Source organism: Xiphophorus maculatus, chromosome 11 (genome assembly GCF_002775205.1).
Source record: "Xiphophorus maculatus strain JP 163 A chromosome 11, X_maculatus-5.0-male, whole genome shotgun sequence".
In the NCBI taxonomy this organism is placed as follows: Eukaryota; Metazoa; Chordata; class Actinopteri; order Cyprinodontiformes; family Poeciliidae; genus Xiphophorus; species Xiphophorus maculatus.
The window spans coordinates 26,104,941-26,118,084 of NC_036453.1; the positions used below are offsets into that span (position 1 = coordinate 26,104,941).

The 13,144-nt window shown below is 42.7% G+C and overlaps 1 protein-coding gene across 2 annotated transcripts in view; it reads left to right on the plus strand.

The window, feature by feature from the left end:
- Nucleotides 1-13,144, plus strand: part of LOC102223977 (protein spinster homolog 2-like) — a 77,764-nt gene that overhangs the window by 13,769 nt on the left and 50,851 nt on the right. For both annotated transcript variants that reach the window (XM_023342262.1, XM_023342261.1), the window contains exon 2: nt 8,926-8,991. In XM_023342262.1, the coding sequence (XP_023198030.1) occupies nt 8,926-8,991 (66 nt within the window). The remainder of the gene's footprint in view (nt 1-8,925; nt 8,992-13,144) is intronic.

The window sequence follows — 13,144 nt, forward strand, 5'->3', positions numbered from 1 at the left end:
GAAAAGAGCTACTAATTGAAGCGGTAAGGCTGGTAAAGCTAGAAGCCTTCAAATCGATTTAGCGTGATGAGTTCTTACAAAGGTCAGGACGGCTTGGTTGCTGAAATATCCGCTCGTCTTTTGAAGAGGTTTTCAGGTAAATAGATTATGATTTAAAGTAGTTTTTTTTTCTGTAGGTGTAGGTTTCATCAATGAATTAGTAGAATGAAAAATGACTCAAGATGTTCACTTTTAGTAACAAATCGATTTTATGATGAGACTTAGCTGGAGGAATGCGGTGCAGTGTGTGTTATACCCCAAGAATCAAAATACGTTTCAGCGTTCAGGAGTTATGACAGCTGAAATGGCCTCGAGCTAGAAAAATATCGATCATTGTGTGTTTATGCGTTGATACATGTCTGGTCTTGTTCCTCTGGTTTTCATGACATTTGTTCCATGTATACTTTATTATCTCCTCTTCTTGAAGATATGTAAACATGTAGAAATCAAGAACAACCAGAATGTGCAGCTACGTCCGCCTGCAGGCAACGAGGCTGCTAGATGCACTGTTAGTCATCAAAACAAGAGACACTTGGATGCGAAACGCACCAGGCCTGGACTGATATCCGTTTGGTTTGACTTTATCAAAGTATTTGTACACTTTGCTTTCATTCTGCTGTTTCGAGTTGAAATGTAACAGCGTTATATTTAGAGTTCACACCAGGGCAACTAGAAGTATTTCTAAGAAGCTGAATTTGTTTGTTTTGTAATTAAAGGGAGCTGTATTAGGTCAAATCGACATGTTATAATGATATTCCTTCATCAAAACCACACCTGGCCTTGATTCTCTGATGCATGTGTGAGAAATCCTTTACGTCTCCCGTGGCAACCATTCAGCTGTGCAAAACACCTGGTTGGTGCTATTTTCAAACATCTGAGGATCCATTAACTCACCTCACTCCGCTCCTTCAGACTAGCCAGCAGAAATTAGCAAACACTTGCTGAACCTGCGCATCATGCTGAGCTCATTGTAGGAGCCACATCTCAGTGCAATGTTGGTAAAAAAAACATTGTTAATAGAGGAGCGATGTTGTGATGACTTCTTGAAGGTGGATTTTCAGAAAGAGACAGAGATCTTAAAGCAACAGAGCCCCAATTTCAAGGCGTTAAATTACAAAGTCAAATTTCCTTTAAGTCATATTTGATATATACAGCATTTTTATAACAGCTGAAGATAACATGGTCACTTGATCGTGCTATAAAATAGAACCATGCATCTGGAAAACACATAACACTGCCTCTTTCAGGGGAAAAGTTTGTTTCTTTAAGCCAGTTGAGCAGCAGTGTGCAGCGATAGAGGAAACTCTTAGTTTTATTGGCACTTTCTCCAACCCCTCATGAAAAGGAGAAGAATATTCTGATGCAAAACTATATACACCTTGGTATGTAACCCCCCTCCGCTGATACGGTTGCTCAGCAACTGGCGGTCAGCTGGGCACCTTTCATCCTTCATCCACGCTCACTTCCCAGCATGTCCCGAGACTCGTCCCCCCCTCTCTCTGCAGACAGAGGGGGAATCCATCCTCTTGCATGAACCCTGAAGCCCTCCCATGCGGACGGCTGCGTTTCCCAGACATCTGCAGCACGTTTCCTTTCTGTGTGGCAGGCGAAGGAAGTGGAATGGAAAAACTGCTCCCTCCGCCCACCGTAGCCACATGGCAAAGGGAGGAGAGCAGTCGGTCAGGAGCCCGCCGGCCGCGGTCGGGCATATTTGTGGTCGGCTTTCTCCTCGACTTCAGTCTGAAGCTCGGGCCTGCCTCCGCTCTCTCCTTCTCAGGCGCTCGAATCGCTTCCCCACCAAAAAAGAAGAAAAAAGAAAGTCCGGGATTACAATCAGAAAGGCAGCGCTTTCTCCTCACTCATTATGTTTCCCCTGCTGACTTCCCTGCTTCCCTCTCTCCCTGCCAGGCTCTATTTATACTGACGGGGGGCGACGCACGAAAAAGGGAGCACCCCTTTTTCTAGCAGGAGAGGACTTGGCCCACATCAGCAGGAGCGGTTCACCGCTGCTCGGCACTCTCTGGCCAGAATGAATGACTTCCATCCATCGGCTTGTGAAACCAGGAGGGAAAGGGGGAACAATCAGACATATATACCAAACAATGGAAACAAAAAAAAAAAACACGCTTTGAGGGAAACAAACCCAGCCCTGATGTAGCCGCTGACTGCTATTCTCTGCGTCCTTTCAGGGTCTCTCTCTTAAACTGGATTCTCCTCTTAGCCTAGTTTCTCTGAACAGAAATAGATGCAATAGAAGCTGCAGATCCCAACATGTCTCTACTGGGGGGTTTGGAAATGAAACCTGCCCTCTCGCCAGCTTCTGAAGGGCCTGTCTGCGTGTCGGTCTGGGTTGGCTGTTTTTGTTGTCTCATGCCTTCATTTGGATTTATTTCGCCGCCTCCACCACCTCCACCTCCACCACCACCGCCACCCCAGCAGTAAATCAACAGTTTGGGTTGCAGTCACAAAACGTACTATTCATGTCTCCGAATGATCGGCGACCATTCATTTGCTCTGAATGTGCCATTTGTGACACGGGCAACGCGCGGCGATTTGAGTCATTCATGCTCCATCTCATAAAGACGGACTTTATGAGCGGGTGGAATAAGCGCGAGCCGCCCGGCCTCCTTTCTGTTTTTAACTGCGACGTGCCGCTGCTGCTACGCACGCACGCACGCACGCACGCACGCGAATGCTCTGCTCGCGCACCAATCGATTCGTGAAAGAGGGGCTTTTAGTGTTACAGGAGACATAAACCTGACGTCACAAAATAGGTCAATGGGAGCAGTTTAAACGCCTCGTCAATAGTTTTTTTTTATTTTTTCATCTTTAGTCTGAGCTGGTGGAGTGGGAGGCATGTGAGGAGAAGGGAGTGGCCTGGCACCGGGCGCTGAGCACCTTGACTGAAGGTAGCAGCGGCAGGTGTTTGTGTGAGCCGTCAGGAAGAGCCGCATTCCTGGGATGTTTCCCCTCTTTCGGCGTCGCACAGAAAGCCGCGACGGCTCAGAAGCTCACTGGTGTCTCTCAGTTACAGTACACTGCGGAGCTGTTTCGTAGCCTTTGATTTTATTTTTTATTTTTTTCACACTTTGTCATGTTACAGTCATAAACTTCAAGGTATTTTAGGAAGCTGGTGCATTCAAGTTTTATAAGTGAAATCTGGACAGTGTGATCTGCGTCGTGAAGACCAATGAAGGGAGAACGATGTGGTTTAAAGCAGGGTTAGGTTATAAAACAATGCATCATCTCACAGAGCTTAGCCGAGCCGCGCTCCACACTGTTTAATCCATCATCAGATAATAGGAAGAGATAGCTCAACTGGAAAGAGCTCAGGCACGACAATCTGTTGCAAACTTATTATGCGCTCCCTATATATATATATATATATATATATATTTTTTTTTTACTTGTGTGTTGAATGTTGTTTGTGATGGACAGCTAACTCATCACTCTAATGACATAATATATTTGACAAGACATGGCGGTGGCAGCATCATGCAGTGGGAATTTCTTTATTTTTTTCCCCCCCAACAGATACAGTGAAGCCGATTATGTTAAGGTTATATAAAAATATTTAGATCAAATCATTGCAATGTGCTTGAATGGCCCAGTCAAAGTCCAGAGGATCAGTGGAAAGAGTTGAAGACTGATGTTCACAGATCCAACAGTTTGTATAATCTGACTGAGTTTGAGCTACTTTTTTTATTTAACCTTTATTTCACCAGGATACAAAACCTAATTAGGCTTCGGTGCAACAAATTGCAGTAAAGGTGGCACTAACAGAGTTTCGACTAAAGGGTGCTGAATGCAAATCCACACCACACTTTTCAGATCTTTGAATAGAAGACAATTTGAAAATCTTTCACTTTACAATTATGTGCTACTTTGTCCTGTTTTGCCAAATATAATCTAAAAATACATAGAGGTTGTTGTATGGAACGTGACAAAATGGAACAAAATCCAATAGGCATAAATACTTCAACAAGGTTAGATATGAGATGTTTAAGGAACGAAGCTACACTGAAACTATCTCCTTTTTTTTTTTGCATCGCTCTCTGAGATTTTCTACCATCAAATGTTGCACATCAAACTGAGTTCTAATAAACTCAGTTTATATTTAAAAAAAAAAACAACTGCCTTCCTTTCTCTTGACCTTTATCTCCTTCAGCTCGCATGCACCATCGTCATGGCAACTGCAGCAGTGCTGCTGGGCTTCAACAGAGGTTGAAGCAGCGAATAAAGATCAAGATCCACTGAAAGGCTGAAGGGCGGATCGGGGCAGAAAGTGATCATCAGGAGAAGCGGCTGAATGTGAAGTAGTGGAAACGCTGCAGACAGCGTCGACGCGCTAGCCGCGCTGCTACGCGCAGTCTCTGCTGCTTCTCTGTAATCCCCCTCAGATTAACTCACTTCATTGCACAGCTAATTGCACTTGAAACCCATGCAACCCACTGGACGACTTTAATCTGCCTTCCATCTCTTTTTTTGTTGTGTTTTTATCAATTGCTCAACAGTTACTCTCACGGTTTCTGCCCTTCTTATGTAACGGGGACTGCTTGTTTGGGGTTGAGGGGGGCTTAGTGGTTGTAGCCGCTCTGCTCGGTTCAGTCAACAATTCCAGATCTGCACTCGGTGTCTTGTTGAGGAACACGCCGCCTGCTGTGTTGACTCTTTTTTTTTTTTTTTTTGAGTAATTGCCTGGTAATTGTGCTGTAAGAACTAGCCGGGTGTGGCTCAGACGAACCCACACCGTGTCCTGGAGGGACGCTCCACCATCTGGTGTAGGAATCCTCATCACAGCCGATGTATGAGTGTGTGTGCATGCGTGTGTGTTTGTGTGTGGCAGAAATAGGGTGGGGAGGTGGGCTAACAGTCAAGGCTAATTACTGTACAGCTGCAGTTTCACACTTTTGCTGCTGTTTGACAGGTTGGTCAGAGTCCCTGTTGCAGCTACTGTGTCTGCAGGGTGTGTGTCGGTGAAGCCAGACTGACATTTGTCGGTAAAATACTGTGTAGCAGGTATTTTAATCTTTTTTTTTTTTTACCCCGGCTTTAATGTGTTTATTGTTTCATTAAGGAATTCTTTTGCAGTCGCATCATAATATCAGGAATCATGAGCGAAGTACTTGGTCACACATGTTGGGGATTGCCCCCATGTTTGCCTAAAAACATGTTTTATTTGTTGCTTATAATGGCTCGACTGTTCTTGTGGCTTTCCAGCACAAGAACGGTGCTGCAAACCCACATGTGCGTTTCATTAGCATGTTATCGAAAGTTCATGTACTTCAGTAAGTAGATTCACTCAGCACACACTGGAGCTGTACTACTGGAACACTGTATTGGATCCTTGACTCCACTTGAATTCATATCTATTAGTCTTTACAACTGTGCAGTTTTTCCTAAAAACTTGCTAACTCTTCAGGAAGCATTAAAAAAAGTCACATTAACTCTTTCTAGATTACACCTGGCCTCTTTAGCAGACACCACACCTCAGAAACAGTGAAGCTATCGTCAGATTCTTTGCGTTAACAGTGAGCGATGTGTTCCACTGAAACTAAAAACGATGAGCAAACTTAAGGCGAGTAATCGTGAAAGACAAACAACGAAAAGATTTTTTTTACTGTAAACCTGAAATGTGCTTCCTGCACTGTAGGAATGTCAAGCTGGTGGTCTGACTCAGATCACTGGTATGTGCACCTGCAACCTGCTTTCCACCGCCTCCCTCTGTTGTCAGGGATGCGGTGCCAGTTGTAGTCAGCAGCCTTTCTGTTCTTGTTGATAAAGTAGTCTCTTTCTCAGTTTTTTCCCCCTGAGATAACGAAGGACAGGAAGTCTTTCCAGAGATTCAGGTGGACTGCAGCTACCGGGGTTTGCTTGGTGATGGTGTGCAAAGGAGACAAACTTTTCAGTGTGTTATTTATATTTTTTTATCCATTTTTATGAGCCATGTTGCAATCCCAAAGCCGGTCTGCCAGCGGCACTGCCAAGCACATCACTCTTTGTTTGGACTGCTGGAATTTACAGCTTAGATAGTACTCTTGCTTGCTTTCTATCCTGATAAAAACAAAAATATATATATAAAACTTTCAAGCTGCTGCTCTCAGGAGAAGCAACATTTGTTTGACCTGCTGCTTCTTGTTTCCTGAGGCTTTAAATTTCACAGCAGCCATAAAGAAATCTTCTCTAGCTCTGATCTTATCGCGATCTTCAGATGTTTAAGACGTGTTAAAAGACTTTATGAGATTTTTGTTTTCCCCACACGCCTGTAATCAACACGAACAAGTCATAATGCTGTGATGTGCAGATACTCAGCACTTTTCATCTGCATCCTGCCCTGAGAGTTTGCCAAGCGCAGGGTGCCATTCACTTCATTAAAACATTGGTGCAGTTTCTCTATTTTGAATCTTGGGTTACAGTAAAAGGACTAAAATGTCTTCAAAGGCTTGATGGTTTCTCTCATGCCAGTGTGATGTTTAATTACTTCTGCATGTTTGTGTGACTGATGAGGGCCACCAGATCCACAAACCGCATGCAGTCTGTTTCACTGTCATCAAATAAAACTAAAAACATTTTAGAAAACTTGTCCTGCTCTCCTGAATTGTTTACATGAGTCACAGAGAGTTTAATGATGTAGAAAGTGTGTGTGTGTGTGTGTGTGTGCGTGTGTGTGTGTGTGTGTGTGTGTGTGTGTGTGTGTGTGTGTGTGTGTGTGTGTGTGTTGGGAGATTTTATGGCAGAAAAAGTGGTTTGACAGTCCAAAATGTTCAAATGTAACAGCTTGTATGTTTGGAGCTTTTTACTTAAAGGGGAAACGTGGGATATGCACTAATTTTTCTGTGATTTATTTTTGGTGAAATTCAACAGATCATTTAATAGCAGTGGTATACCAAACGTCACTATTCATCAGCAATTCATTTCAAAGTCGTAGACAAATAACTCCTGCATCGCCTTATTTAACGCAGTAGTGTACATCATTTTGTTGACAAGTGCACTGACACAGTAGGAGAGGTGTAGATAAAGAATCTATGCTATAGAGAATCGCAATTCCTACTCCAATAAATTCTGAAAAATCGATTCTACGTCTTTGCCGCTCCTATTTGTGAGTTTACTGCATATCGCATTCAGCATCCAGTCAGCCAGTATACAACAACATCTCGCCTACCCTGTGTATTTTGACTAGTTCTTTGATATTTTTCTATTAGAGAAAACACCAGGCAACTAAGCTAACCTAATACTGGTAAATTAAGTTTCAGAATTTTATGCACGAGCCTATTTTTACTATAAACTGATGGAATTTGATGCAGTACAGAACCTTAGAGAATAGCTTTAAATAAAGGTGCTATTTGTTTACAGTCTTTTTCTCTTGTCCGCCACATAGTACAAACATAGAAAAAAAATATTTTTGAATTAAGAATTGTTTCTGAATCGAATAGTGACCCTATGAATTGGAATTGAATATTTAGGCACTGAAAGATTTGCATTTCTACCCAGTAATATTTCTTAATCTCATGCAAGACTATGCAAACACTCCATCTGTGCTCACGAAGATTGACTGACCACAGGAAGAAGGGTGTATGGATCTGAAAGTGAACCTGATGTCACGGCCTACTTCCTGATTAATTTGGTTAATAATTAATCAGAGAACAGGGCCGACTGCCTGCTATTGGATTTGTGCCGCATAGCAAAATATGTATATGTACCAGAATCATAGGAAGGCAAAGCCGGAACATTTTGCTCTTAAAGCTGCACATTTTTATGTGCCATTTAATGGAAGGAAGAGTCAATATTTTTCACAAGTGTATTAGCTCCCAAGATATTGCTTAATAATTTATCTGTTAGGCACAGTGCCGTTACCAGGCATCTGTTGAAGTGGTTCAGTCTGTGTTAGCTGTGAGGTGGCCAGGGAGACAGACTGGGCTTCACTGCTAATCCATTCTTTTTTGATCTGGGTAACGGCTGTTTTAGCTTCTTTCCGAGACATTTTAGAGAACATGGCTCCTGTTAATTGTGCATCAATTGACTATTAATGGACTTTACTGATGTGCAGCTCTCCGATGTCAAATATTTCAGGATGGGTAGTGGAATGGTGTCTCATTTTTTGGCAAAGTTAAGTGGCAACCGCCAATCACATGTGGACTTTTTCCAGTTTGGAGGTACAGTTATAACAGCACCAAGAAAGTTAGAATGCAAATACAACTCTGGAAAAAACTAAGAGAGCACTTAAATGATAAATTTCCCTGATCTTACTTTTCAGAGGTATGTGTTTGAGTAAAATGAACTTTTTTAAAATTTATTTATTCTATGAAGTGCTGACAACATGTCACTGAAATTACAAGCAAAAATTTAGTATGTGATGCAGCACTTTCAGACCTCAAACAAAGCAAAAAAAAAAAAACAAGTTCATCTTCATTTAGAAACAGCAATACTAATGTTTTAACTCTAGAAGAGTTCAGAAATCAATATTTGGTGGAACGACCAGGAGGTTTTCAATGGGGTTCACAGCAGTGGGCTCTTAATTTTTCCAGAGCTGTAGGTAAAGAGACAAAAATGGGATTTCTTCTGCTCTAAATAGGAGATTTTACACTTATTACTTCACATAGATAAATATTCTTAAGTACCGTGAAGTATAGACTTTACCGGTCGGTCTTCTTTAAGCTCAGCACTGTATGGCCGCCTGCAGCACAAAAGAAAAAATCCATTCCTCTTCATGGATTATAGCTGGATGACAACCTCTTGATAAAGACTTTAGCTGTCAAAAGTCACAAAACCCTTCCATAAAGCCAGACAGGATTGTGCTGTTAGTCTGATGAACTTCAGTGGTTGTGATTAAGTGTCTGATTACGCCTTGAAACCACATTTATGTTTTCTTCTTGTTCCTGTGTGCAGGCGTTCTGCTCGACATCCAGCGGCACTATGAGGTAACTGACAGTGGAGCCGGCTTGTTGCAAACAGGTAATTCTCCTTTAATCCCTTAATTACACATGAGAAGAAAAAAAGTAGCTCCACTCCTGAACGCATATCTCTGTGATTACTGTAATTACTGCAGTAGTGTCATTTTAAACGAATGGGACAATGAACAACAAGTGGCTGAACTGCAAATCTTTGGCTTTGATCTCAGCCTATAAAAATTTAATGTGTATTAACACAGATCTAGCAGCTATGTTTTCACTTTTTTAAACGGAAACTCAAATAAGTGGATGCCAACTTTACAGACGTTTTAAAGAAAAACATTTGACCAGAAATGCAACAATTAGAATTTGACATTTAAAATTCACTTTAAGGCCAATGATAAACATAGAACAAAGATAAAAGAATGATCGAATGCCTTCTTTAGCATCTTATATTGGGAATTAGCACAGCTAGCATAGCTAAAGCATCAATTTTTATACATATTCCCTAAAGAAGGTAGGACTCTTAAGATTTCCTAAACATTTCCAAATTCATTTTTCATTCTTTGATTTGTGACAGAGGTTAAAAATTAAATGTCATGAATAAAATAGAGTCTTTACACTCCGTCCAGCCATCTTGAATGAATGAACGGCAGACGTATCTCAGTTTTCCATAAAAACAGATTTTCTTTTAAATAACGTTCTTCTTTCATTTTTAAATACCCCACTGATGCAAAAAAGCTCCTTCATTCAGGAACAACTTCCTCACTGAAGAGTGTTGTTGACATGCTAGCAAGGTGTGGTGCATTCACTGTTCAAAAAAGGTTGGATTGTTGACGTTCTGACCGTTCAGTTTAAGCGCATCAGAGCCGTTGTCTAAATCTCCAAAATGCACAAATGTTGGATTCAATACGTACGCGATTTCAAGACTTCTTACATGCACAAACATATAAAGTTTTGAAGCACATGTCAGCCTCAGCTGACTCCTGGAAGTATGTGCTGTATTAACACGCATACAAATGAAGCTTTTTGTGTTTTTGCTCTTATACCACTGGATCCCATCGTGACTCAAGCGACAGACTTGTGGTAGAAGCGTTTCCTCCCGGCAGCGTCAGTGCGGCAGAGAGGAAAACACAGCTCCAGTATGTGTGCCTCCAGAGTCTGACGACTCCGGTTTGGGGCAGGGCTTCCTGTGCCATTCCGAACCCCAAAATAAATCCATCTTCTAAGAAGATACCGTCCAAAGCCCTCTTACTGGAGGACAGGACCTCGTCTTGTCTCTGCCTGTGTACTCAGGCTCGTCCAAACACTGGCCACCTATCCGCACATAAAGTGCCATTGAGGACAAGCAGGCAGTTTTAAGGTTGAGGCAGGGAAAGAATACAGTCCAGTGTTTCCCTCCACTTCACTCGGTGTTCCTAAGCTCACTTTGGTTGAACGGCGGGTTAGGGACAAAAATATCCAGCAGGAAAAGTAAAGTGTTTTCACTGAATTAGGCACTTGTTAACCCTCTAAATCTCATTTACACCTACAGTAATCTGGTTTTACTTGATCCTTTGTGTATTTTGTACCTTCGACTCCTCATGTGAATTTGTGGCAATTGCCCTGAGTTGCAGAAAGTTTTCCGTTTCTCTGTGTGCCTGCATGAGCCTCTGCATTTGTATGGGAGAAACCAGAAATTATGAAGGGTGTTTTATTTTCATTGGCTTGTTATGTCTACTGTTCACAGAACCACATTTGCAGAGACTCAAACACACTTGTGTTTGTTGACTTGCAGAGACAGCTGATTTATCCCCTATACCTTTAAAGTCCATGAAAGGCTTAGAGTTTTGGTCACACTGTGTCTGTCTGTTTCGGTCTGGACTCCACTTGGCCCCTGATATCCAGATGACCCTTTTCTCACACCAGAATGAGGAATTGTGCTTGTCGGGGCTTTGAGCTGTGAGAGCTGGGTGGGTGCAGACCCCGAAACTTAGGTGCGAAGAAAAGGTTTGGAGGGTGATGTAATGCTGGTCCTGGAAACGAGAGAGTCTCAGCTCAATGTGTGGACATGGATGTTTACATTTTACACATCCGGCATTCCCCACCCCCTGCTTCCTTCTCCAGTAGGAACAATCCCCGCCTCTGTGAGCACCTGGCTGGTTCTGCCTTTCCTCCAACCTCTCTGGCCTGGCAGCTCGGCTCCACCTGGGAACGCAAACTGCAGACGTAGATGTTTTGCAGGCAGTAGGTGTTGTCTCTCAGCGGAGGTTGTTACTCATTCGCTGCTGCCAGGTCAAACTGACCACACACCGCAAGTCACAGACTAAGCTAACAGCTGAGTAAGAATCACTTAACGTGCTCAAGGAAGAATTTTCCTCTTTTTTACAATCTTCTTTGGGTTTTCTTCAGACTGCAATAAAATTTCTTTACGTCAAGGTCAATGGCAAGTTGCTTCAGGAAATACCATCTTGACCAAACAGCGGTGTTGCTTCTTAGACCTGCAGCAACATTCCTACGTCACAATATATCCAGAAAAAACAACTCTGAACTCTAAATTTCTTTACAGGCACAAGCATCTTATTGGACTTCTATGTGGTTTTTTGAGCATGACACTGAGATTTTGTAGATCTGTAAACAAGTCTTTATAAAAATTAATATTTCTTCCACATTGATTAAAAGAATTATATGGTACACACAGGATCGACTTCAGAAAAGCTTTCATCCACAGAAACACGCACAAATGAGGATTGTTTAAAACATGCCAAACACCTAGGGGGCAGTGTAGCGCAGTACTAAAACCTATGTCAACCAATCAGATTGCATTAAAGCAACCATGACTTCCTGTTAGGAGTTAGACGTGGTGCCAAATAATGATGTGGGATATCGTTATTTGTTGCAGATGGTAATCCCATCAACTTTGATAAAGAAAAAACAGTTTAATCTCCTTAGCATGATGCTCCCACCCCTTTGCTTCAAAGTGGTTGGTAAAGGCTTTCAAAATAAAATATTAAGCATGCATTATATTTTTAACACTTCATAATTACACATCACTTTGTGCTGGTCTATCATGTAAAATCCCCACAAAATACAGTGAAATCTGTGGTCCGAGGGTTGTAAAAATATTAATAATAATAAAAAAACAATTCTCGATAATCTCTCCCTAACAGCGCTGACCTGAATTATTATTATTTTTTAAATTATTGTTTTGCCATGTGTTGTGTTAACCCCGTGTTTACACACTTAGGAACAACACAAGGAAAATACCCTGCGGTGAGCCCAGCCTATGCTGTGCAATTTGGTAACACAGATGCTTCCAAAAGCAGCTTACACAACAAAAACCGACAAGGTGTGTGCTCACCTCTACCGAGCACACACACACTTTGTGCACATGTGTCTTTCCAGACCCAAACAAGCAAAATCTCAGCTCTCAGGTGCTGAGAGGTTGATGTGCTCAAAGCTATAAAAGCAGAGGGGCACTCGTTGAGCCCGGAGGGTTGTGGCCCCGACCAGCGGATCGGGCCCTTCAGACTTACATCGACTGTGCTGCTGAAATATGGAACAGTTTGTGTGTGTGTGTGTGTGTGGCCCTCGGGCAGAGGCTGTCTGAAGTAACTGTGTCTCACACAGCTGTGGAGAGGACAGGCCCAAGGGTGCAGAGGGTATGGAAGGTTAATGGAAGAAAGGAGAGGGGGTTTCACCTGGATGGTGTTACCTTCCATTGAGGGGAGAGTTTGACTCCTTTTGTGAGGAAAACGGAGAAATCTGAGAGAACATTTTTTCCCCTCCTCCTAGCATACTACGCTTATTGTGTCCAAGCGCTTTGAGGCAAACTAGAAAAGTTAATGAGTTGAATTATCTCTCATAATGGAAGCTGGCAAGATAATTATACCTCCCTGGTTTAGCATGGAGATGGTTATTGGGGTCAGCATGGCTAGATATACAGTGGGCGAGGCGGCTTAATCAGGGGCCTGTGCTGGAAACAGCTCACAGACCGAGTGCGCCGTCTTCCCTGCGTGGCTAATCCACCTTGTCTGAAACACGATACCAGCACACACACACAGAGACACGCAAACACACACTGACTCTATCCCGGACTTGACAGGGTGTCAGTCTGCCGCAGTCAGCTAGAGACCTGTGAGAAATGAGGCCACAGCCACCGTGTGAGACTAATGGCCTCTGCTCGCCACACACATCCCAACATGTCACAGTTGTCTGCGTGAAGAATCCGAATGCAC